We start from the raw sequence: 25,798 nt of genomic DNA on the forward strand, positions 1-25,798 counted from the left end.
GTTACAGCTCAATTATCGCTGATGGTGTGTGCTATTTTCGGGTCACTGAAACTTCATTATCGATTTCGCGTCCCCTAAAGCTATTTGGTTCTCGTACTTAATACACGTACGTTACTCTGGAGTCACAGCAAAGCAGAATTGCAATTCGATTCCTGCAAATTGCAATTGAATGACGAATTATGATTGGCTGCAAAATTATGATTGGCTGATTGAATGCAATATTTAAATTTCAAATAAATATAATTGTCCCAAGATTTGAAAAAAAATCAAAAAGATTTTAGGAAATTTTTTTTTTTTTAACTAATTTTTTTTTATTTGAATTTTATTTTATTTAGTTTAAATTTGAAGTATTTGTTTGAAAGATGGACCAGTTTTAAATTGAAAACGATCAAATTAAACAATTGAAAATTTAATTAATCTTCTTTGTTATTTTGGGTGGAGATTAATAATTTAAGTTTACAATTTGGGCCACTTTGAAATTGAAAACAATTGAATTGAACAATTAAAAATTCTTTTCTCTAGCTGAAGGTTTATTATTTGAGATGAAAAAAAATCTTTTTCGTTGAAACTTGAATTAATTTTTCTGAAAATTCATTTTTTTTTTTATTTAATTATTTTCAACTAAGAATTAACTTTGCGATTTTTGGTTAAAAAATTATCTTTCGTAGTTGATTTTAATCCGACACTGGTTAGAAATGCATATATTTTTTTGAAATACAGTTTTTTTACTGTGAAAAATTCTCCTTCTTTGTTCAAAATTCAATTACTTCGTTCAAAGTTAAAATTCTTTTAAAAATTCTATTATTACTTAAAAATTAATTTCCTTGTTCACAAATTTAACTGTCTTATTGAAAATTCGCTTTTTTGCTGAAAATTAATTTTTTCAATTAAAGATTTAACTAATGTCAGTTTTTGCTCAAAATTAATATTTTTTGTTGTCAATTCAAACATTTGTTTAAAAAATTAATTTGGACTTTTTAATTTTTAGTTGAAAAATTGTCTTTCCTAGCTGATAATTTAACTATTTAATTTGAATTTCATGTGTTTTTCTCGAAAATAAGATTTTTTTTTTAATTCTTCACTTTGGTTGAGAGTTCACCTATTTTGTTAAAATATAGTTTTGTTTTTGTTTTTAAAAAAAAATCGTAGTAAAAAATTTAAGTATTTTATTGAAAATTTGCTTTTTCAGTTTTCAGCTATGTGAAACAAAAATTAAACAAAAAGTTGAACTTTAACCAAATAATTAAATTTCGAAACAAAAAAGCTAATTGCACACCTAAATCGAACTGATTTTCAACCGTTGAATTTTAAATGAAAAAAAAGAAATATTTTCGGAAAAAAACGAATTTTCTACAAACTTTTATTTTTTAACCTGAAAATATGAATTTTTAAGAGAAGTTTATTTTAAAACAAACAATTAAATGTATAACCAAATACATACATTTTCTTGCGAGAAAATTTAATTTTTACCAAAAAAAGCGAATTGTCGATTATTAAAAAAATTTCAATTCATCCATAAAGACGAATGTTAACAAAGTTCGAGCATTAGCAACCAAAAAATATTTTTCAGTCTACAGTGAAAAAATATTAGTCTATTATAATTTTAATCAAAAATAATTTTTAAAGAAAATAAGAATGGTGAATGACTTCTTATTTTTAATTTTATTTGTTTATTTGCTTAAAATTCATATACATATAATTTTTTTTAATTTCTCGAGAAAATTCTAAATGATTTTTAAAATTTTCAGAAATGTTGAGAAAGTATCTAAAAAAATTTGTAAAAACTCGTTTTATTTTACAGAATTTCTACGAAGTTTGAGAAAAAATTCGATTTTTAATTTATTTTTTACAATTTTGGAAGCCTTTTGTAATATTTATATTATTTTCCGATATTCTCTGAAAATTAATTTTAAAAAGTAAAGAATTGCTTTAAAAATATTCCCAGAAATATTTTTAAAAAAGTTAATTATCTTGAAACATTTCAAAATCTTTACAAAATATCTCAATTTGATTTTGAAAGCTACAAACATTAAATTTTGTTTTATTGTAAGTTTAGGATTTTTTTACATTTTTTAAATACTACCACATTTTTTTAAACTATTCAAATTTTTTGTGAAATTTTGCAAAATATTCTGCAAAGTTAAAAAAATGTAGTTGATCTTTCAGATTTCTTGTTGATAATTTTGAAAATCTTTTCAAATATTCTTTAAAAATAAATCTTTTACAAGAAAGACAATTTTGTTATACTTTTGAAATCTTTCAAAATTTTCAAAATGCTTCTAAATTTTGTGGTCGCAATCTTTTTAAATATAACTATTTTCTTTAAATAATTTTGAAAAAAATTAATTTGAGTTTTTTCTGGAATATTAAGAAAACAATTATCTTAACACCTCCAAAATCCTTGAAAAGCTTTAAAATTTCAAATCAGAATATTCAAAAACTACATTTCGTTTAAAATTTGTCGGAACCGGTAATTTCCTTGTTACCGAGACCGACAATTTTTTCAAAAAATTCCAGAATTTCGAAAATTATGTTTTATCTATTTTTTAGATATTATTAATGACAATAAGTGTAAAAATAAGTATTCGTGAAATTATAAAGTACGACCTTATTTTATGATTATAATTTTTTTATTGAATGTCTTAATTACAATCTTTTTATATAAACGAGTTACGATATTTTGTAAGTTAAATTTTCAACCAAAAAAGATAAATTTACAATTAAAAAGATTCATTTTCCCCAAAGCAAGTCAATCGTCATAGTTCCATTCCCAACCAAAAAAAAGAGGAATTCTCAACGAAAAATTTAATTATTGATATTACAAACAAAATGATATTTTAATCGTAAAAAACATTATAATTGAACCAAACACGGTGAAATTCCAACTAAACAGTATTAATTTATAAGAAAAATAGGAACAGTTAAATGTTTAGTTGAGAAAACAATACAGTTTGCAACCAATGAAATGAACTTTCAACTAAAATGATAAATCCTTAGAAAAAAATGAAATTGGAACAAAGTACACTCAAATCTGGATTCAGCGTCAGTTTTGGGCATATAGGTGACCATAAATCTAGAGTCTCGGAAATGTTTCGCCTCTCTCCTGTTTTCTCTGTTTTGTCACGCCTGAGTGAACATCGCACATCCCCGCCACAGGTCCTCTCACCCATCGCCACTTTAGAAGATCCTGTAATTAACAGTAATTTACTGTAATTATAATGTTCCAAGAAGATGATATTGTCAACTTTTGGATTTTCGTCAATAAATAATTTTAAAATATACTGCAAAGACTAGTAGAAATAATCATTCACTAAACTTGACAGGCTTCTTTCTTATTTATGTTTCAGCATCTGTGTCACCGTAGTGGTACTCAATGTTCATTTCCGTTCACCGCAAACTCATAAAATGGCACCATGGGTGAAGAGAGTTTTTATACATATATTGCCCCGGTTGCTGATAATGCGGAGGCCTCAATACAAATTTGACACGAGCCGGTAAGTTAAAGAGGCTTTAATCGATTTTCCAGCGAAAAATCATATTCCTTTTTTTTCGCTTATGTCTTTTTATATTTTTTGTAACCATTTGAAAACACTTTGAGAGGATGTCTTCTAACCGGAAAAAGTCGAAAATAGCCAGGAATTCCCTAGGATGGAGGGAAAAGAGGAAGAATGAGGAAATAATGGGAGGTAACGAAAGTAAATGAGAGGAACGGAAGTAGTGGAAACGAAAGTAAATGAGGGGAGTGGAAGTATAACAAATGGTAGGAAAAGAAGGAGGGAAGTGACGGGAAGGGTCATAGGGTAAGTTGGATAAGCAGCGGATGGGAAAGTATGAAAGGGTAGAGAAAGGGAAAGTAAGAAAAATTAGAGGAGAGATGAATAGAAGAATTGAGAGGAAATGTAAGCAGGGAAGTCAGGAAAAGGAGGGGAAGTATGCGTAGTGAGGAAAAATATTGTAAAAGATTCAGGAGAAAGGAGGGGCGGGAAAGAGAGATTGAATTAGAGAGGGGAGAGTATGGAAATAAGCGAACTGCAAATATAGAGTTGAGAAAAATGAGGAAAATGGCGGCAGGGTAGATGGTCAGTGATGTGAAGTATAGAAAGTGAAGGTAGGAAAAATATTTGCAGTAAAGGGAGGGGAAGCATGTTAAGTTAAAGAAAGAGAAAAATAATTAGGGGAAATTAGGCGGAAAATTTGGAGGAAAAGGAGAGAAGAGAGAGAAAATGAGTGTAGGAAAGTAGAATAAACCACTTAATAAAGTACTTGACCTGGAATTCTGTAATATTAAACTAAATAGAAATAACTTCTACAATATCCCTCTTGGACCTGATATTTTTCACGGACAAAGAATTGATTAGGTTCAGTTGGTTTTCTCTGTACTTCCACTACGACCCTACAGATTCATATTATTTGAACAAACTCCAGTCTAGTAGTTCTTTCCCATCCCGTGAGAAAAACAATCCTTAACAAGGCGGCTTTCTCCGACAAGTGGAAAAAAACCTGCAATGAAAAAAAATTACTTTTCCTGCATTGAGACCCAGTTCCAAAGTGAATAAAGCTGCATTCAGTCACAATACGAAAGAAACAAAATAAAGCAACTAACACGAAAAGTATTCATTGATTGATGTAATTTTATCAAATAAATTTTTATTTATTAGGTTGTAAAATTTGACTCTTTCCCAATTTTATAACGGAAAATAAAGGAACAAAGGACAGACTAATTATTAGCTGAATTACTTTAATTAAAAAAGAGTAATTTATCCCGCATGACAACAAATTGCAATAAGCCGAGAAAACTAATCTGAATTGTGGGTATGATCGCAGCACGATAATAAATTCCATTTTATGCAATTTTATGAAAAGTTAATTACAGGGCAGAACAGGCCATGCGGCGAGGTAGATTTTAATTTTGCTGAATCTATTTGCAGTTATGCGTCGGGGAAAGTTCTTATGAGAACCGTGAGAGGAAAGGAAAAGACTTGCTACTACCCTTATCATCCTGGGTCTCTCGAAGAAAGTGACGAGCAACTAACTGGAAGATTCCATAGCCGTCCAATTTCTAAAGAAGATTTGTCGCCCTCAAGGTGACTGTCGAGTCTTAGATAAAGCATTTTTTAGAATAAACAATTTGTATAATCTACTTTGTTGTACTATGATATACGACACTGCAAGATACTGTACGATACTGTACTATGATTTACTATTATATTTTCTACTATAATACTCTCTCTACTCTCTACTCTACTCCCTACTCTACTGCCTACTCTCATCTTCTCTATACTCTGCTCGTTACTCTACTATTAACTTGACTTTTATCTCTATTATCTGTTCTTCTCTTAACTCTACTTTTTGCGTTACTTTCAACTCTACTTTCTACTCTATTTTCTACTCTTTTCTCGATTATACTATTTTCTTTACTCTTCTCTACTCTCTGCTTTACTCTCTGAACTTCTCTTAAATTTACTCGATACTGCCGTCTCTAATCTATTCTGTATTTTACCCTTTATTCTACTTTTTACTCTCCTTTTCTCTATTCTCCTCTTTACTCTAATCTTAACTCTATTTTCTACTTTAGTATCTGATCTACTCTCTACTCTCCTCTCTACTATATTCTTTACTATAGTCTCGATTTTACTATATTCTCTACTCCACCCTTCTCTCTACTCTCTACTCTATTCTATACTCTAATATTTAATTGACCCTCTACTCGCCTCTCTACACACCTATCTACGCACCTCTCTACCTGCTACTCTACTGCGATACTCTCTACTCTCTCTCCTTTTTACTCTACTCTTTTTTTACTGGCTTATACACTCCCCAATCTTCTCTATTCTCCACTCTACTTTCTACACTATTCTCCACTCTATTCTCTACTCTGCTCTCGATTCTAAAATATTCTGGACTCTACTTTACCCTACTTTTTTCTACACTCACTATTCTCTTCTTTACTCTAATCTTTACTCTACACTCTTCTGTACTCGCTTACTTGCTCTCTATACTCGAGTCTAATCACTTCTCTATTATCCACTCAACTCTTTATCATATACTGCTATTCGGATAGGGACAACTTTTTGCAGGTGGCAACTTTGCACGTGCCCAACTGTGCACGTCGATGGTCTGACGAACAACTTTGCACGTCCTTGGTCAGAGGGATAACTGCGCACGTGCCAACTGTGCACTTGTGCAGTTGCCCAAGTACCATATATGCACGTGCACAGTTGATCAAGTACCGACTGTTCATGTGCACAGTAGTCTCAGTGAAAACTGTGCACGCCGAAATTTAGACGTAAATAGGTGGGTTCCTGTTTAGTTGGGCGGGCAAAGATGTTACTTACCTAAATATACACGTGTACATATGTCACTTGATCAGCTTTGCATGTGCTCAGATGTCACTGGTTCGACTGGGCATGTGCACATATGTCACTTGCTCAACCGTGCACGTGCACACGTGTCACTTTTCGAACTGTGCACGTGCGCCGATGTCACTTGTCTAACTGTGCACGTGCACAAATGTCACTTGTCCGACAGTGAACGCTTACATATTTCACTTGTCTAACTGTGCACGTGTATGTACTGAAGTGGGCATGCAAGCGTGGTGCTTGATGTCCAAGTGTGATAAATGTTTCACAGTTAAAATTATTCAATTATAAAGGAAAGGACCGTAATAATTTTCTAAAATTTAATTTGAAAATATTTTCAAAGCTATTTTTATAAAAAATATTCCATCTAAATTATTATAGTTATAAGAAAATCTCTTTAATTATATTATACGTTTTAATTCTTTTTTTCTCATTGGGCTTCTTTGAGTTTCACAGTGGCCATGGCGACGTCTGTACTGTAATAAAAAGTTAACTTAGACGAAAATTGTTTCAATAATTTTTATTATAGTTTTACTGTAGTTTATGTGATGATGTATACAGGCTGGTTAGACATGTGTCTTTGTCATTGGCTGGTAAAATCAAAAGATTTATTTATTTTCTTGTCCGCACTTCCAAGATTTATTTGAGTACCAAGAAATGTAAAAACATTTTTTGACATTGAAATCAACTTATTTTGAGAGATTGTTGAAAGCCCAGAAATTTTCACGTGTATTTTCCCTGGAAAAAGGCTTTTTTGTAAATTTGCGATAGAATCGTCAATATTAGATTATCTTACTGCATCAAGAAATTAGGGGTATTCAAGGAATTTAGTAAATAGAATTTTTGGAATTTATTGAATTCAAGGATTCTTTAGAATTCAGGGTATTCAGAGAATCTAAGGAATTCAAAATTTCAAGTAATTCTAAGAATATGAGGAATTTATACAATTTAAGGAACTCAAGAGATTCCGAGAATTTAAGCAGTTCCAAGAATGCAAGGAATTTTGAGATTTCAAAGCATTAAAGAAATTTAACTAATTATGAGATTTCAAGGAATTAAAATCATTCTGTACATTCGAAGGATTCGTAATTCTTTGCACTCAGAGGGTTATTCAAATGACTTGAATTCTCTGAATTCCTTAAATTCTCCTAATACCCTTAACTCTATCAATTTCTTGAATTTCCTGAATTCCTTGAATTCCTTGAATTCTCTGAATTTCTTGAATTCAAGGAATTCGAGTATTTATATAATTTCAAGAATTTAGAGAACTCAAGGAATTCCGAGAATTTAAGCAATTTAGGCAATTTAAGGATAATTTAGACAATTCAAAGAATTCAGAGATATCAAGAAATTGAGAGAATTCAAGAAATTCATAGAATCTAAGGAATTTAGAGAATTTAAGAAATTCAGTGAGCTGAAGGAATTCATATAATTCAAGGAATGCAGAGGATTCAAGCAATCCGGAGAATTCAAGGAATTCAGAGAATTTATTGTATTCAGGCAATTGAAGGAAACCAGAGAATTCTAGGAATCCAATAATTAAAATCAATCAAAAAATGTTGATAAATATTCCACTAAGGAATATTAGAAATTTTTAAGGAAGAAAAATGATTTAAAAAATTATGGACACAAATTCCTGTTGTTTAAATAATTGAAAATTAATTAACCATTCTTACTCCATATTCCACTAGACCAATAGTAATCATTTTTAGTGAAAAAATTACTTTTCAAGCAGAAGTTTAAACAAATTTAATTTATTTAAATAAAAAAATTAATAACTAATGTTAATGAATCTTACACTGTGTTATTTAAACAATTTTTTTCTAAATTTACTTTTTACTTCAATACAGACGTCTGTATGCCAACTATGAATTTCTAAGAAGCTTAATAAGATAAAAGTGTTATAAGTACAATAAATTTAAAAAGATATTTTCGTATATCCATGATAATTTGAAAGTAATATTCTCCTAAAAATATCCTTCAAAATATATCTAAACTAAGTTTTAGAAAGGTATTAAGCTCCATTACGTCGGGATTGAATCATTTTAACTGTTTAAAATTTAATGTAATGTACTGCACTGTACTGTACTGGAGGATACTGTATCGAACTGTACTGCACTGTACTGTACTGTATTTTACTGTATTGTATTTTACCATACTGTATTTACTGTACTGTATTTTACCATACTGTATTGTACTGCACTGTAATGTACTGTACTTACAGTACTGGGCTGTACTTACTGTACTGTATTGTACTTCACTTTACTGTACTTAATTTACTGTACTGTACTGTATTTTACTGTATTGTATTTTACCATACTGTATTTACTGTACTGTATTTTGCCATACTGTATTGTACTGCACTGTACTGTACTGTACTTACAGTACTGGGCTGTACTTACTGTACTATATTGTACTTCACTTTACTGTACTTAATTTACTGTACTGTACTGTAATTTTTTTACTGTACTGCGCTGTACTGTAATCACTGTACTGTGCTGCTCTGCACTGTACTGCATTGTAATGTAATGTACAGCACTGAACTGTAATGCAATGTACTGGACTTTACTGTACTGTACTGTACTGTACTGTACTGTACTGTACTGTACTGTACTGTACTGTACTGTACTGCAATGTATTGTACTGTACTGTAATTTACTGCACTGAACTGCACTGCGCTTCACTGTACAATACTGTACTGTAATATACTGTACTATACAGTAATGTACTGTATTAAAATGTACTATAATGTAATGTACTGTATAGTGATGCATATCAAGTGACCGTCTTTTTAAAACATTATATCGGTTCAGAATCGTCTCATGAGACAATCTTTTCGCTAAGTCGATCGAACCGAACAAACCGTTTCTAAACATATTTAATTATTTAATTTGTTAATTATTCAAAACGTTTTTGAACTAAAAATAACATTAACTATTTTTTAAAAAAAGGACAATTTTCGAGAAAACTATGTAGCAAAATATTTCTAAACTGAAATGATTAAATTTAAATTTAAAGACTCAAACTTTTGAAGCTAATTTAAGCTTCCAAACTTGAAACCTTGCAAGTTTTTCATGAAAGTCAATATTAGAAGTTCCATGTGTCGTAAATACGAATTTTTTGTTAAAATTAAAAAAAAAACCAAATAGGGCAAACAAACTCAAAGTAGACGTAGGTTCTATTTATTTAATAACATTTCAATCTGAGGTGCCAAGCTATAAGTAACCCACCAATTAAATATTAAATTAAATATAAAAATTAAATTTTTTTAATTATTTGTTATTATTATATAATACATAATTATATATTATTATACAATATATAATATATATTATTATACAATATATTATTAATATTTTTAATTAATTAAATATTAAAAATTGTATCGATTCATTTTCGATATGATTCCAATATTTTCTGATGCTGAGGAATTTATTCTTAATCATAAATATTTTCTTTTTCAAATCTTCCCATCAGTACCACATCTGATTCCTCGTTCTCTGCATTGGATTTTTTTGCGTTTTGCTGTGTTCACATTTTCTATTGACATTTTCAAAACGGACATTCAACGAGCACGCGGATCGGGTTTTCGGACAATACGATACGAACAAAAAATAAGGCAGCTTAAATAATATTGGCTTGGAAAATTTGAAAAATTTTGAACGAGAACAAAATTTTCTCGGCACGATATTTTTATTACTAATGATGTATTATTAAGTTTTAAAATATACTGTACTATACTATATTGTACAGTACTGTATTAAAAGATAAGGTACTATACAATAATATATTGCGACATAATGCATTATAATATACTATACTGCACTGTACTGTAATGTACTAAACAGTACTGTGATTTACTTTACTGTAATGTACTGTAATGCACTGAACTATACTATACTGTAATGTACTTTTACTGTACTATACTGTACAATACTGTACTAAACTATGCTGTATTCTACTATACTGTATTATACTTTACTGTAATATACTTTACTGTAATTTACTGTACTGCACTGGACTGTACTCTGTACTGTACTATAATGTACTATACCGTACTATACTATGATTTACTATACTATACTCTAATGTACTATGCCGTACTATACTGTACTGTAATGTACTTTACTGTAATATACTGTACTGCACTGAACTGTACTCTGTACTGTACTATACTGTACTATACCGTATTATACCGTACTATACTATGCTTTACTATAATATACTGTAATATACTTTATTGTGATGTAGTGTAATTCACTGCAATGTAATATGTACTGTACTATACTGTACTATACTATATTGTACTATACTATACTGTACTATACTATACTGTACTATGATGTACTGCACTGTACTTTACTGTAATATAGTGTACTGCACTGAACTGTACTCTGTACTGTACTATCTTTTCTCTGTGCTGTACTATACTGTACTATACTACGATGTACTACACTATACTGTAATGTACTGTACCGCACTAAGCTCTACTATGTACTGTACTATACTGTACTATAAGGTACTATACTGTACTAATTCTTTTCATAATATTATCAAATTAATTAATTGTAAAATAATTGATATGTCTAGTCTGACTGACGGTGCTCGATTTGGGGGAAGTTGCCTGATTCATGGTCCTCCTCTGCCACCACTTCCACTTCACTCAGAAATTGAGGATCTCACGATTTCAGCTGAGCCAGCAATCGAGGAGGTCAAGAGTCCTGTTTTACGGACTCCAGCTACTTTTTCACATTCCAGGTGTCCACCGGAAATACACAGATCTTGCATCTGTGTGCGATTTATAGCAGAACATACCAAAATGCTCGAGGACTCGACCAAGGTAGGCACTTTGTTGCGAAACACCAATTCATCATTATTCCCAAGCAACAGGGAGTATATTCAAAAATCTAATAATTAAGGAGTTCTGGACGAGAAGGCGACAGGCCCTCGAGAACGAGTAGAAGTATTGTCCAGGCTGTGACGTCAGGTATCACAAGTGAAATTCGAAATTTGATAAAACCAAAAATATAGTTAGATAGCTCTTGAAAAATAAACCTGAGTCTGCATTTACAATTTCTCTCTCGGGCTGCAAATTTTCCAATAAATAAATAAAAACTGACTTTTCTTAAATAGAAAAAACCATGTTTTTTCACATTCAATCGCCGTAAGTAATTCGTTTATCAACTAATTAACAAATTTCTTTTTGAGTTTTATTCGTGACACTCTAGCGGAGGCTACAGTGTCCAAAAAGGGTCGAAAGTTAATTTCTAATGTTTTTTTTTTTTAATCCGAATGAAAAACCACGTTTTTAAACTTTCACATAAAGCAAGTGAGCGCGGAAGTTTGAGCTACGACAAACTTCGAGCGAACGAATTTTCCGCCAATGTATTGGCCAACTTTTTGGAAAATCGCAATTCGATTTGATTTTTATTTCCATAATTACAGCGAGTTTATTACGAACTCGCGACGCGACACCACAGGATTTTTCAGGGGACGCCGCCGGAACGCTGACTAGTGCGAGCGAGTGGACAAAACAAAGGATGGGCAAGGAGGATGTTTCAGGCTTCAGGCGGCGTCCCCTGAAAAATCTTGTGTCGCGTCGGGAGCTCGTAATAAACTCGCTCTAATTATGGAACTAAAAATCAAATCGAATTGAGATTTTCCAAAAAGTTGGCCAATACATTGGCAAAAAATTCATTCGCTTGAAGATTGTCTCAGCTGAAACTTTCTCGCTCACTTTTTTAATGTGAAAGTCTAAAAACGTGGTTTTTCATTCGGATTAAAAAAGAAAACATTAGAAATTAACTTTTGACCCTTTTTGGACACTGTAGCCTCCGCTAGAGTGTCACGAATTAAACTCAAAAAGAAATTTGTTAATTAGTTGATAAACGAATTACTTACGGCGAGTTGAATGTGAAAAAACATTGTTTTTTCAATTTAAAAAAAGTCAGTTTTTATTTATTTACTGGAAAATTTGCAGCCTGAGAGAAAAACTGTAAATAGAGACTCACGTTCATTTTTCAAGAGCTATCTAACTATATTTTTGGTTTTTTCAAATTTTGAATTTCACTTTTGATACCTGACGTCACAGCCTGGACAATACTTCTACTCGTTCTCGAGCGCCTGTCGCCTTCTTGTCCAGAACTCCTCAATTATTCTTTATCTACAAATCTCATTCATCAAATTTATACAAAGAATGTTAAAAGTTGTGTATTGTGGAGAAACCAAAAAAGAAGAAATTAGAGGTAAATATTTTTTTATGAAAAGATCTAATAAGTTTAAAGTATTAAAATGGTTAAAAATTGGAGAATTGGAATACCAAAGTTGCTTCAGTTTTAAATATTTTCTAGGTGTGTACTTCGCCCGAGCAAAACGTTTTTTTTATATATACTTTAGAAACTACTTTACAAGAGAAAAACATTTTAGTTTGTTTGCTTCCTCCTAAAAGCGCTTTCCATATCAAATAAAAAAATCATTTTTTTCTTGAACAATAAACTTTAAAATTACGTTATCAGAAAAAAACATTTTAGTTTTTTTTTTCGTCCTTCTAAAAATGCCTTCCATATTATATTTCTGTTTAAAAAAGTTTTTTTGAACATGCTCAAAGCATCAAATAAAAAAATCGTTTTTTTCTAAAACAATGAATTTAAAAAACACATTATCAGGGAAAAATTTGTAGTTTTTTTTCCTTCTAAAATGCCTTCTATATTGTATTTCTCACTTGAAAAGATATTTAAAGACATACTTAAAAGACACAAAGAAAAAAATTCGTTTCTTCTGAAATTTCCTCTAATACCATGAATTTTAGAAACCACAGTATTCGAGAAAAACGTTTTCGTTATTTTTCTTAATCCTGAAAATGCCTTTCATATTGCATTTCTCTTGAGAAAAGTTTTTTTTAATATGTTCAAAGTACCAAATAAAAAAATTATTTTTTTCGAAAACAATAAAATTAAAAAATAAAGTACCAGATAAAAACATTTTAGTTTTTTTTTCTTCTGCTTAAAAATGGCTTCCATATTGTATTTATTTCAAGAAAAAAGTATTTTAGGACATACCTAAAAGATTCAAAGAAAAAAATCGTAAATTTTCTCTAACACCATGAACTTTATAAACCACAGTTTTGGAGAAAAACATTTTAGTTTTGTTTGTTATTCCTTAAAATGCCTTCCAAATTGTATTTCTCTTGAGAACAGTTTTTTTAAACATGCTCAAAGCATCAAATAAAAAAATCGGTTTTTTAAACAATGAGCTTTAGAAACTACCAGATAAAAAATTTTAGTTTTTTTTCTTTTGTCTAAAAATGTCATCTTGTATCTATTTATAGAAAAAAGTATTTTAGGAGATGCTTAAAAGATTCGAAGAAAAAAACTTGTTTCTTTTTAAATTTTCTTTAATACGACGAACTTTAGAATTCACAGTATTGGAGAAAAACGTTTAAGCTATTTTTTCTTCCAACTAAAAATTTTTTTCATATTGTATTTCTCTTGGGAAAAGTTTTTTTGAATATGCTCAAAGCATCAAATAAAAAAATCGTTTTTTTTTATTAACATTGAACTTTCGAAACTACATTATCAGAGAAAATTTCTTTAGTTTTTTCTTCCTCCTAGAAATGTTTTTCAAATTTTATTTCTTTATAAAAAAGTGTTTTAGGATATGGTCAAAGCGTTTAAAGATTTTTTTGTAATTTGCTCTAAAACTATAGACGTTTTCACTAGGATCGAAAGAGAAGTTTATTTTTCTAAGATTAATTTCTGCAATGTTTTGGACTAAAAACTAAAACTACTTAATAGGGTTTCTAAGAGTTAAAAAGGGTGCTTTATATTTTTAATAATGTCCAGAATTAAAATATCCATTAATTTATTGAAATATAAACAAATTACTTTTTTCTCCGTTTCTCTATTGTTTTCAAAAACGTTTGTTTGATTTAAAAAATATAATTCAGCAACAAATTTTTATTTCCTAGCAATCTATAACTGTTATTTACACTCACTTTTCATCAAACCAAAAATTTGAAAGTAAATCAATAAAAACATAGGTCTCCGGTATTTTCCAGGCAATTTTGACAAAACTGATCAGAATTTTTATTTAAAAATAAAAATACGATTTGATTCCACGTTTTTAAGGATTAAATGGTGTAATCATTTATTGGCACCTATCAGTGAGTTGAGGCAGGTTTAAAAAATGCGTAAATTTAACTTTTCAGGTAAAGGAAGATTGGAAATACGTCGCGATGGTCCTGGACAGGTTATTTCTCTGGATTTTCACCCTAGCCGTTTTTGTCGGCACTGCAGGTATTATACTGCAAGCTCCGACTCTCTATGACGATAGAGTTCCTATCGATAAGAAATTTAGCGAATTTGCAACAACGACAGTAGTCAAATGTCCTCCACAACAATAGTCAACACTCGAGCCCTGCACCACAGAAAAGGAATAATAATTTCCTCAATTATTCAATTAGTTTATATACCTAAGAAAAAATCACGGATGCAGGGCTCACATAATGCGAAAAATATCGGCATCATCGATAATAGATATCATTTTTTAAACTTTTAACATTTTTAAACGATAATCTAAATCCTGATAAAAAAAACTCAAATTATTAGTAGTAGACCTATACAAATACAATATACGTGTTCGACTGATGGTAATAACTACTGTCGGTAACTTATCATCGGTTGCAACCTTGCTCGGTCGGTAAGTGGCGTGATAGCGCCATAACTCTACTACTATTATAATTTCAAAATAATTTTCTTTGAAAACAAAAAATTCGTCCAAGTAAAGATAAACGAGTTGAAATTACTTTAGACGGGAATTGAAAATTTATATACATTTTTTATGTGAGGCCCTCCGAAATTAGTCAAGATGTTTGTGTAAAAAACATTATTGTCAAATAATGATTAAAATAAGGGAAATTGTTATAGGTTTAGTTTTAATATACAACCAGTTTAAACTCGTAGTAACGCGTGACTGTAAGATAAAATTCAATCGTAACAATTAAGATTCATCGTAATTTATGATTCTAATGTCAAAATTTATGTTCGACTCTTTTAAAAATTATATTTTATTTTCCAAGTTTAAAACAGATTTATATAAAATAATCTATATCCCTCTTTGGGTAATGATTATTAATAATATTAATTATTCATTACATTATTTTTAATGATTAAGGATTACCACTGCCAAAGCTCATCATAATTGATTTCCAATATTCGAACTTAATTTTATTTTTGGTAAATCATTTTTCTTCCACTTTAAAGTGTGACGAATTTCATTTGGACAAATTTTTGAATCAGGCGAATGCAAAATAAAAAAAGACATTTTTATTTACAGGTAAGATTTTTTTCGAGCATAAAAAGTAAAGTTTAACCTATGCGAATAAAATATATTGAAAACGCATAGAATGTGCTCAAATATGTCATAACAAAGCTGCCGCTACTTAATTAATTTGGTAACTTAACATTTAACTGCAATGTTATATAAAAGTGGCGCTTGAAAATTTTAATTTATATTTTCCAAAATCGGAAGCTGGAAAGTTTTGAAAACTTTTGAAATTTTGTAATTTATTTTATGAGTGCAGAAAGTATATTACTGAGCAGGATTTTGTATCATCATTTTTAATTTTATATTCTTATTTGCTGCCTTAAACAGTACACACATTCAAATTTTCTACAATTTTTCGACTAATAGAAAATTTTTCAAAAATCTCATAAAGTTTTTAAACGTCCGGCACAGCTCAAACTTTTTTCAAAAAATAAAGAAAAATACAGTGAGTTTCTTTCACTAAAAAAATCAAGAGGTACCGTTTTGGAAAATTGGATTTTTCATTTTTAAGTGCTACCCTATTCTATATCAAATTTAATAATAATTTGAGCCCTGCGCAATTATTCCATGAATTAAGAAAAAACTTGAGTCTTTGTCAGGCCGGTTCATTTTAAAACTTAGTTTTCTGGTTGGATTTTAATAATCCCAAAAACTTGCCCAGCTATAGCAACTTTTGACTTAAAAAGCCTTTTTTGGATCTTATGGTGATTTATTGGATTTAGAAAATTCCGATTAAAAAAAAAATTATACGTTGACCAATTACTATTAAAAAAAATGTTATGGCATTTAGAATTTGTTGAAAAATGTGAAAAACACGTGAATTTTAACGTGAACAAATATTTGAAGAAACATGTTAAATTTTCAGTTTAAACTATTCATTTCTAAACCAATAATTAACAAAAGAGTTAAATTTTGAAGCAAATAGTTGGTTTTTTAAGTAGTAATGATCAATTTTCAACTAAAAATAGAATGTTTAAATTTTGAGTTTAAATTAAATTTAGTCAAAAAACGGTTTTCAACAATCCAGTTAAGTTTCACCCAAATAGTTGAATTTTTAATTAAATAGTCAAATCCTAAAAAAAAAATGAATTTTCAAACCAAGAAGACGAATTTCCAACCAAGAAAGATTTTTCATTCTTGATGGGGAAAAATATTACTAATTTTAGAAAAAAAATAATTTTCAAATAAAAAAACCATTTTTCAACCTAATAGATAAATTTTCAACCAAAATGTTGAATCTTGAACGAAATATACACATTTTTAAGCGAATAGTTAAATTTTTAACTAAAGTGGAATACTTAAATTTTAATTTGAAAATATTAATTTTAAACGACAAGAAAACCAATTTGCAACAAAAGAGTTGAATTTCTAGTTTGAATTTATCAATTTTCAACCTAAAATAAAATATTTAAATTTTCAGTTAAAAAAAGACAAACAATTTTAAATATTTTATTTCAATTTTCAACCAAATAGTTATATTTTCAGCGACATAGTTGAATTTTCAATAAAAACATTATTATTTTCGATTTTCAAACCAAAAAACGAATTTTAAAACACGATTCTTGACAGAAATAAATAGTAAAAATTTCGGATAAAAACCTAACTTTTGACTGAAAAAATACATTTTTTTAAATGTAAAACTTTTAACCTAAATAAGGGATCTTAACCAGAATACATATATTTTAAACCAAACAGATGTATTTTCAACTAAAAATGATAAATTATCAAACAAGAATGAAATATTTAAATTTATGGTCAAATACATTAATTTCAGTGAAAATTTCAGTAAAAATATAAGTTTTTAAGAGACAAAAAAGCAAATTTTTTACAAAATATTTTAATTTCTATCGTACATTATGAATTTTAATAAAATACATCAATCATCAACCAAATAGTTGGATTCTCCACCAATGTGGAATAGTTGAAATTTCAGTTGACAATAATAATTTCCAAAAACCAAAAAAAAAGAACAATTTTTAATTACAGCATTTAATTTGAATAGTGGACATTTCAGATAACAAAATTAATTTTCAAATTAGAAAAGTAATAATTTTCAACAAAATAGTTCAACTTGCAACCGAAATTATCAACCTTTAACAAAATACATACATTTTCAACAAAATAGTTAACTTTTCATCTAAAAGAGATACATTTTTCAACCAAAAATGGAATACTTAAATTAAAAATATTAATTTCCAATAAACGAAAAAGAAACTAATTTTTAACAAGATTGTTAAATTTGATAACATTTGATTGACATTATCAAGCAAATGGTTTCCTGAACATAAACAAATTTTTTTTGCAACAAAGTTCCATTTTCAACCAAAAAATATGAAATTTTATGAAAAGACTTGAATTTTCAATCAAGAAAGATGATTACATTTTTCACAAAATAATTGACTTTCCAAACAGTTGATAAATGCAAAAAAAACCGTTTGTGTTGCAAATTTTCAAAAAATTCTAAATTTACAAAAATATAGTTAAAACTGTTTAATATCAAAAAGTTAAATAAAAAAAGTTTCCCATCATTTTTAAACAAATAGGAATCTTATTATTTTTTAAACAATTTGATTTCTCAACTGCAAAAAACGAACAAGAGATATCGTCCAATCGAAAAAAATGTTTAAGTGAAAAGATGGTATGGGCGGGCAAAATTTTGTGGTACAAAAATCAAATCTGAGAAAAAATTAAAAAACGAACCGACCTAATTTTTATAATATGTCTACATTCGCTCAACCGAGTAAGAGTCGAGTATAAAAAAGTATAATTATTATGATATGATGTTCTATAAATATATACATACGGAAACATGTAAGTAGCAAGTGTAGTTCAAGTCTAATTATTAATCACTACGACACAAAAAATCGCGATAGATTTTCGAATAATTTTTATTAACTTTTATTATTAAAAAAGAAAAATGTTAAAAAATTTTAGTTGCACAATGTGTGAAAAATTCCCCGATTCAAGTACCTGGACATTCCGCCTTTTAAAAAAAAATGCATCCTGTTGGATGTTTTTTAAACTTTATGTTAATTCAAGAAAATGAAACCATTTTTTTTAATTTGGGTACGCACTAGTGTACAGCTTTTATGCTCATTTAAGGCGCCACGGTAACAGGAAATAGGTACCAAAAAGGGTAACTTATTCAGAAACACATTGCCTCAACGCTCCGCACAAACGCAATTTGTATTTTGTAACATAAAAAAAGTAAAATATTCGGGGCTCTATAATTGTTATGATAACAGATAGTATGATAAGGACAAGTAAAGCATACGAATTCTAAAGCTGATAGTTGTAGAAAATTTGAACAACCATTATGCCGTTGTTCGATGCTGTATAGTAGTTCGTTGTCGATGTCACTGTCAGTCAGCGTTGATTTATATTATTTTTATTAGACGCACACACAAATACTTATTGTTGCCTTGTACGATTTGTTACACATTTATACCAGAGAACTTCTTTTAAAATTCCTAATAAAAAATTTTTGCAACAATGTTATAATATGCCTACAATGTTGCCAAACTCTTTCCAAAATGTGACTATAATGTAGCAATATTGTCCCAAGGGTTTTCCAACTTTGTATACATGTTGCTACATTGTTACATCGTTGCTACAATGTTAAAAATTGGTTACAATGTTGAAATATTGTTACAATGATCCTACAATTTTGTCAAAGTGTTTCGAAAATGTTGCTGCAATGTTAAGCAAGGTTGCAATGTTCTCACAATGTTCCTTTGTCATCATTTTTCTACAATGTTTTCACATTGTCGCTACAATGTTGTCGAAGTGTCTACAGAATGATTCTATAATGTTTGTTCGCGGTTGAATTATAGCCGCAATGTGGATCGGTTAATAAAATTTTGTGATATTGCTACAATGTCGAAATATTGTTACAAAATTAAAATATTGCTACAATATCGAAATATTTATACCATTTCAAAATAGTCCCAGTGGGTACAAAATTTGGCGATGTCTTTGCGACATCGTTGCGACATCTTTACGACAATTTTACGACATCCTATGTCCATGTCGTTACAGTGTCCTTACGATATCGTAAATACATCGTTAGATCATACGCCATATTTACGATATCGTAAGGACGCCTTAATCACATGGACATAGCATGTCGTAACGTTGTCGTAAAGATGTCGTAACGATGTCTTGAAGACGTCGACAAATTTTTTGCTAACTGGGTTCCTACAATGGTGCATTGTTGCTAAATTGTTGAAATATTTCTACACTGTCAAAATATTGCTACAATAAATATGTAACATTGCCACAATGTTTTCCCAAAATATTGTTACAATGTTTCCTTTTTGCTAAAACGTTCCAATGTTGCTAAAAAAATTCCAAAGTAGTTCCAAGGTGTTGCTACAATGTTTTACGACGTTGGTTGCAGATACAATGTTGCATTGTTGTTACTATCTTGTTATAATATTGAAATTTTATTGCAGTGTTGCAATTTATCTACGATGTTGCAATTTTCTACAATGTTGCAATTTATCTATAATTAAAAACAATTTATTTTTTTTTAACAAAATAGTTGCATTTCCAACTAAAAACATTAGATTTCCAGAAAAAAACTCAAGCATTTCTTACAAATGGACTAATTAAATTAGCTAGTAAAAAAGTTTTTTTAAGAAAGTTAGTTGAACCATCAACCAACACAAGTAAATTTTCAACCAAATTAAAAATACGATATTAAAATTTTGTAGTTAAAAAATTTATTAAAAAAAAAGGAATTTTCAACAAAATAATTGAAGTTTCAAACAAACTGTTAAATTCTTAATTAAATGCTTTGATTGTTGAATAAAAAAAATGAATTCTTACTTCAAAATGCAAAATTTCTACCTAAAATAAAATATTTAAATTACAAGTTCAAAAAATTATTTTTAAGCTCGAAAGAAAATTTTTCAACCAATGAAAATAAATTTCTACCCGAAAAAATCGCAAGAGATTAATTCACGAAACTGCTCCTTGCTTTATTTCATGCTTTAGAACAAGAACTGAGATCTCGGAACCCTTGCTTTTAAAGCAACCTCCGATACTTTGAAACATTGGAGCAATATTGCAATATTGATATTTTTGGGAATTAGAACATCCAAATTTGGTTGAACAATTTTTGTTTAAAATAAATTAACTGATTTAAAAATAAAAACAAATTCAAAAAAATATTTTTTATTAACGAAAGGAAATTTTCATTATTTTAATTTTCTCTTATTAATAAAGCAAAATCCAATAAGCATTCTCTGGTATATATGTGGCAACAATGAAAGCTTGAGTCCTGATATTAGGATAGTTGTAAGAATAAATGTATTATAATTAATGAATAAGAGTCGCACAGTTTACGTAAATATATATATAGAGCAATTTGTAAAAAATGATTTTGTATTCATGCTGTCAACAGCATCCTTACTGATTAACATCAATTAAGATGAAAATCCCTATTGATTGAAAAATTACGATATAGCACTCAATATTGCAGAAATGTTACTTTAAAATATTTTAATTTAATTCATGCAATGTTGCAAAACAATATTGCAATGTTGGAATGGAAGGGGGGGAGGAGGAAGGGGATGATTCTCATTTCTAAAAATATTGATGTAAATTTGCCGTACAAAATTTTTGTTACATTTCAATAATGTTTCAACTTTGCATTAATATTTCAACATTGTAGGAATGTTGCAATATTGTAAGAAAACTAGAGCTTTGCACCATAACAATATTTTTGTAACCTTGCCCTAACATCGCAAAATTTCAGTTAGATTGTAGAATTGCAGCAATCTTGCAAACCTTTAATAATATTTTTACCTTTAAATAAAATTGCAACATTGCAGTATTATTGCAACACTATTACAAAGATGGAGGAATATTGTAAAATTAAAGCAAAATTGCTACAATAATAAAAGATTTTGAAAATGTAAAAAGATTGAAAAATTACAGTAACATTGCAAAATTACAGTAAGATTGCAACAAAATTGCAAAAGTGTTGCAATATTGCAGCGATGTAGTAATATTGCAGATTGGTATCAATATCAGAAACAATTGCAGCTTTGTGTCAACATTGCAACATAACAGTTATATTGTAACATTTCAACATTTCAGGAATATTGCTATAGTGCAATAATATTGGATCATTGCAACATTGCAGCATAACATATATATTGTGAAATTGTATCAATATTGCAATATTGCAACACTACAACATTATAACATTTAAATATTGCAATTATATTGCAACTTTGCACACATATTGCAAATTCGCAGTGACATTGCAGAAATATGGATTGCAACATTTTAGAAACATTATAGCAATATTGCAACATTACAATACTATTAAAACACGATTGCAAAGTTCTAAAAATGTAGAAATATTGCAGTTTTAGAACAATATTGCAACATTGCAGTAAATTTGCAACACTATTGCAAAATTGTAGCAATATTGTAGCAATGTAGAAATATTACTAGATTGCAATAAATTTGTAATATTGCAACTTTGCCGTAACGTTTAACAACCCTGCAATATTCTACCAATGTTGCATAAATATTGATTGCAACATTGTAGCAACATTGCAACATTGAAATAATAATGCAACATAGTTACAACTTTATAAAAAGTGACGAAATTTGCAGATTTGGAACAATATTGCAACATTGCAATATCTTTGCAACACTATTGCGTTATTGTAGTTATGTGGAAATATTGCTACATTACAATAATATTAGAGCATTACAACATTTCAACACTGCAGTTATATGGTAACATTGCATCAATATTGCAACTTTGCAGGAATATTTTAACGACACTGCAATATTCTACCAATTTTTCATGAATATTAATTACAACATTGTGGCAACATTTTCTCAATATTTCAAGATCATTCTAACATTGTAAAAAGTGAAGAAACGCCGTATAATTGGAACAATATTGCAATATTTTTATAAGTTTACAACAATGTTGCAACATTGTGGTAATATTTTAACAATGTTGCAATATTGCCAGTCTTTCTCAATATTAAAGGTAATATTGCAACTTTGCAGAAATATAACGATATATCAACATGAGAAAATATTGCAACATTGTAACAACCATGCAGCTTTGTGTAAATATTACAAAATTGCAGTAACATTGCAACATTGTTGTAGTATTTAACCTTACGGCAATATCACAACATTTCATAAATATAAAAGTATTGCAGCATTGTGACAATACTGTAACATTGTAGCAATAATGCAACTTCGTGTAAATACCACAAAATTGCAGTAACATTGCAACATTGTTGTAGTATTTAACCTTATAGCAATATTGCAACATTATAACCTTATAGCAATACTGCAACAGTGCTGCAATATTTCATGCTGTTGGGGGAAAAAAAATTCAAAATTTCCATTAATTTGATAAATATAGGAATATTTTTCTAGAAAAATAGTTGCACAATTTTTTTATTTGATTTTCAGAAATATAAATAATTATAACTGGAAAGCATAGATATCACTTTTTTTGCTTTCTCGCAAGAAGGTAAGAAATACAGAATGAATACAATCCACCATCGTCGAAGTATAACGATTATAGTATTCTATTTTAATAATTGTAACGGTAAATTTAAATAATTCAATTTCACAAAAATAATTGTGATTAATAAGATTACACTAATTCCAAAAATACTGCCAATACTCACGTAATCAGTTTGATAAATTCCTAACATTGTCTTTATCAACAAAAAATCTCGCCTATAAAAAACACTTTTTAATTATTATCTACAATTTATTGTTTTTTAAATTTCAAAACAGACATTTTTCAACTATGAGGTGCTGATCAAATTATTTGAAATTATTATAATTTTCAGCTCGTTTGTTGTACTCTTAGAAAATAACGCACATCTTTTGTATTGAAAAAGAAATTGTAGAAACATTAACGAAGCGCTTGGAAAAGACGTGTTTAGAAATCTAGTCGACAATTATAGTACAAATAAATTGAAATCTTGCAAAAAAAAGGGTTTTAGTGGAAAATGAAAATAATTAGGAAAACAATATATTTAAAAATACTAATTAATTTGTTAATGAAGAATGTGCCACTCTATTTATTTAATATTCATTCGAAAAATAAAATTTTAATAATTAATTCATCATTAGCATTTTAAATTCACTAAATCCCTTTTTTATTTCAAGTTTTCAATCACTAACTTGATAAACACGTCGATCCGGGAAATTTTCAAATAAAGCGAGCGATTTAGAAAATAGACAATAGATGTAAGTTAGCCGTCAAATCGTACATGTACATATTGTAAAAAAAATTGAAAGAAAACGAGTCATCGAAATATTGAAGAAAAAAAACCTTTATAATTCGAAGAGTCAATTTCCATTTCTTCATAATTATAACTAATGATTATTTAAATAATTCACATTCATTTCCATCGCTAATCCACTTTTTTTATAAATAATCCAATTGTTTTGGTTTAGTCAAAATCATTTTTGAGTTACAACCTAAAAAAGTAAAAAAAAAACTGAAATCCGTTCGATGTATAGATTTAAAATTCAAATTGGATATAATCAAAAATTACCTATTGATTAAAAAAATATTACCTATTTCTTGAACCAGTGAAACATGCTATTATTTTTTTAAAACAGAAAAAAATTTTGTGTACAACAGCGAACCAAAATTGAAAAAAAATAAATAAAAAAAATCCTTCCGAAAAAGCAAATTGATAGCATGTTTCTTTGTTTTACTGGAGAATTTTTATCTTCGACATATTTAAGTTTTTTCAGAAAAATGTGCATTTAACTCAAAAGAAGAAACAAATGTCAAATTTTCAAAAAATTCTAAATTGAAAAAATCTTCATTAATTTATAATTTCGTTTGACGAATCTGAAACAATTCGATGAATTTTATAATTTTAGTCTGCCCTAATGAAAATAGTTTTCGAAACTTAAATAATCAAGTTCAATTTAGAGTAAATGATAGAGAAGAAATGGAAATTAAAAATATAAATCTTAATTTCTCCTGCATTACCAAAGTGACTTTTGATCGAAGGGTCTATAACGAAATTGAAAAAGCGGAACAGGATTAATAAAAACGGTAATAATTTTAGAAATGTAGAAAAGCGTCGGTAGCGATACTAAATGGAACGGGTCGAATTTAGCAATTTTTTTATCCATAAAAAAGTTAAATTTTTTTACACGGTTAAAGCAGAGCGCAACGATGATTAAAGTAAACAAAATCAGTTTCCCCCATTTTTATTTAAATTTGCAAAGATGTTGAAAAAAGCTGCATACAGAAATTGTAGATATAGAAAAATTAGCCATTTTCAGGTCTGTAAAATTTTTTTGTACGACGAACCATTGTAGCGAGAAATTAAAAAAAAACTTAAAAAATGGTAAGGTGATCCATTTCATCATTTCCTTTCTCATGTTTCTCAAAAACGGTTGGTTATAGACAAAAATTTAAACAACGAAAAAGTTGTAGTTTTTCTTATTTTACAACTTTTGTAAACAAGTTTTTTCAATACCGTTGGAAATTTAGACACGCTTAGGCGATGTACAGTGTCACGTCACGCTTAGGCGGTGTACAGTGCCAAATCATAATTAGGCGGTATGCAGTAATGCATTTCACTTGAGCGGGGTACAGCGCTGCATCACGAGTGGGCGGTGTAAAGTGTTACGAAACGTTTAGGCGGTGTGCAGTTCCAAATCATGATTAGACAGTGTACAGCGCCACATTACGCTTGGGCGAGGTACAGCGCTACATCACGAGTAGGCGGTGTAAAGTGTTACGTCACGTTTAGGCGGTGTACAGTTCCAAATCATGATTAGACAGTGTATAGCGCCACATTGCGCTTGGGCGAGGTACAGCGCTACATCACGGGTGAGCGGTGTAAAGTGTTACATCACGTTTAGGCGGTGTACAGTTCCAAATCATGATTAGACAGTGTACAGCGCCACATTACGCTTGGGCGAGGTACAGCCTTACATCACGAGTGGTCGGTGTAAAGTTTTACGTCACGTTTAGGCGGTGTACAGTTCCAAATCATGATTAGACAGTGTACAGCGCCACATTACGCTTGGGCGAGGTACAGCGCTACATCACGAGTGGGCGGTGTAAATTGTTACGTCACGTT

The 25,798-nt window shown here is 29.2% G+C and overlaps 1 protein-coding gene across 2 annotated transcripts in view; it reads left to right on the forward strand.

Moving 5' to 3' along the window:
- LOC117171477 (acetylcholine receptor subunit alpha-like) overlaps positions 1-14,760 on the forward strand; it is a 212,531-nt gene extending 197,771 nt beyond the window's left edge. Inside the window, exons 5-8 of one of the 2 annotated variants that reach the window (XM_033358833.1) lie at positions 3,348-3,494; positions 4,929-5,084; positions 10,950-11,199; positions 14,566-14,760. In XM_033358833.1, the coding sequence (XP_033214724.1) occupies positions 3,348-3,494; positions 4,929-5,084; positions 10,950-11,199; positions 14,566-14,760 (748 nt within the window). The remainder of the gene's footprint in view (positions 1-3,347; positions 3,495-4,928; positions 5,085-10,949; positions 11,200-14,565) is intronic. The other variant, XM_033358834.1, reaches the window with a different exon arrangement.
- The last annotated feature ends 11,038 nt before the right edge of the window (positions 14,761-25,798 follow it).

Source organism: Belonocnema kinseyi, chromosome 4, assembly GCF_010883055.1.
Source record: "Belonocnema kinseyi isolate 2016_QV_RU_SX_M_011 chromosome 4, B_treatae_v1, whole genome shotgun sequence".
NCBI classification, from domain to species: Eukaryota; Metazoa; Arthropoda; class Insecta; order Hymenoptera; family Cynipidae; genus Belonocnema; species Belonocnema kinseyi.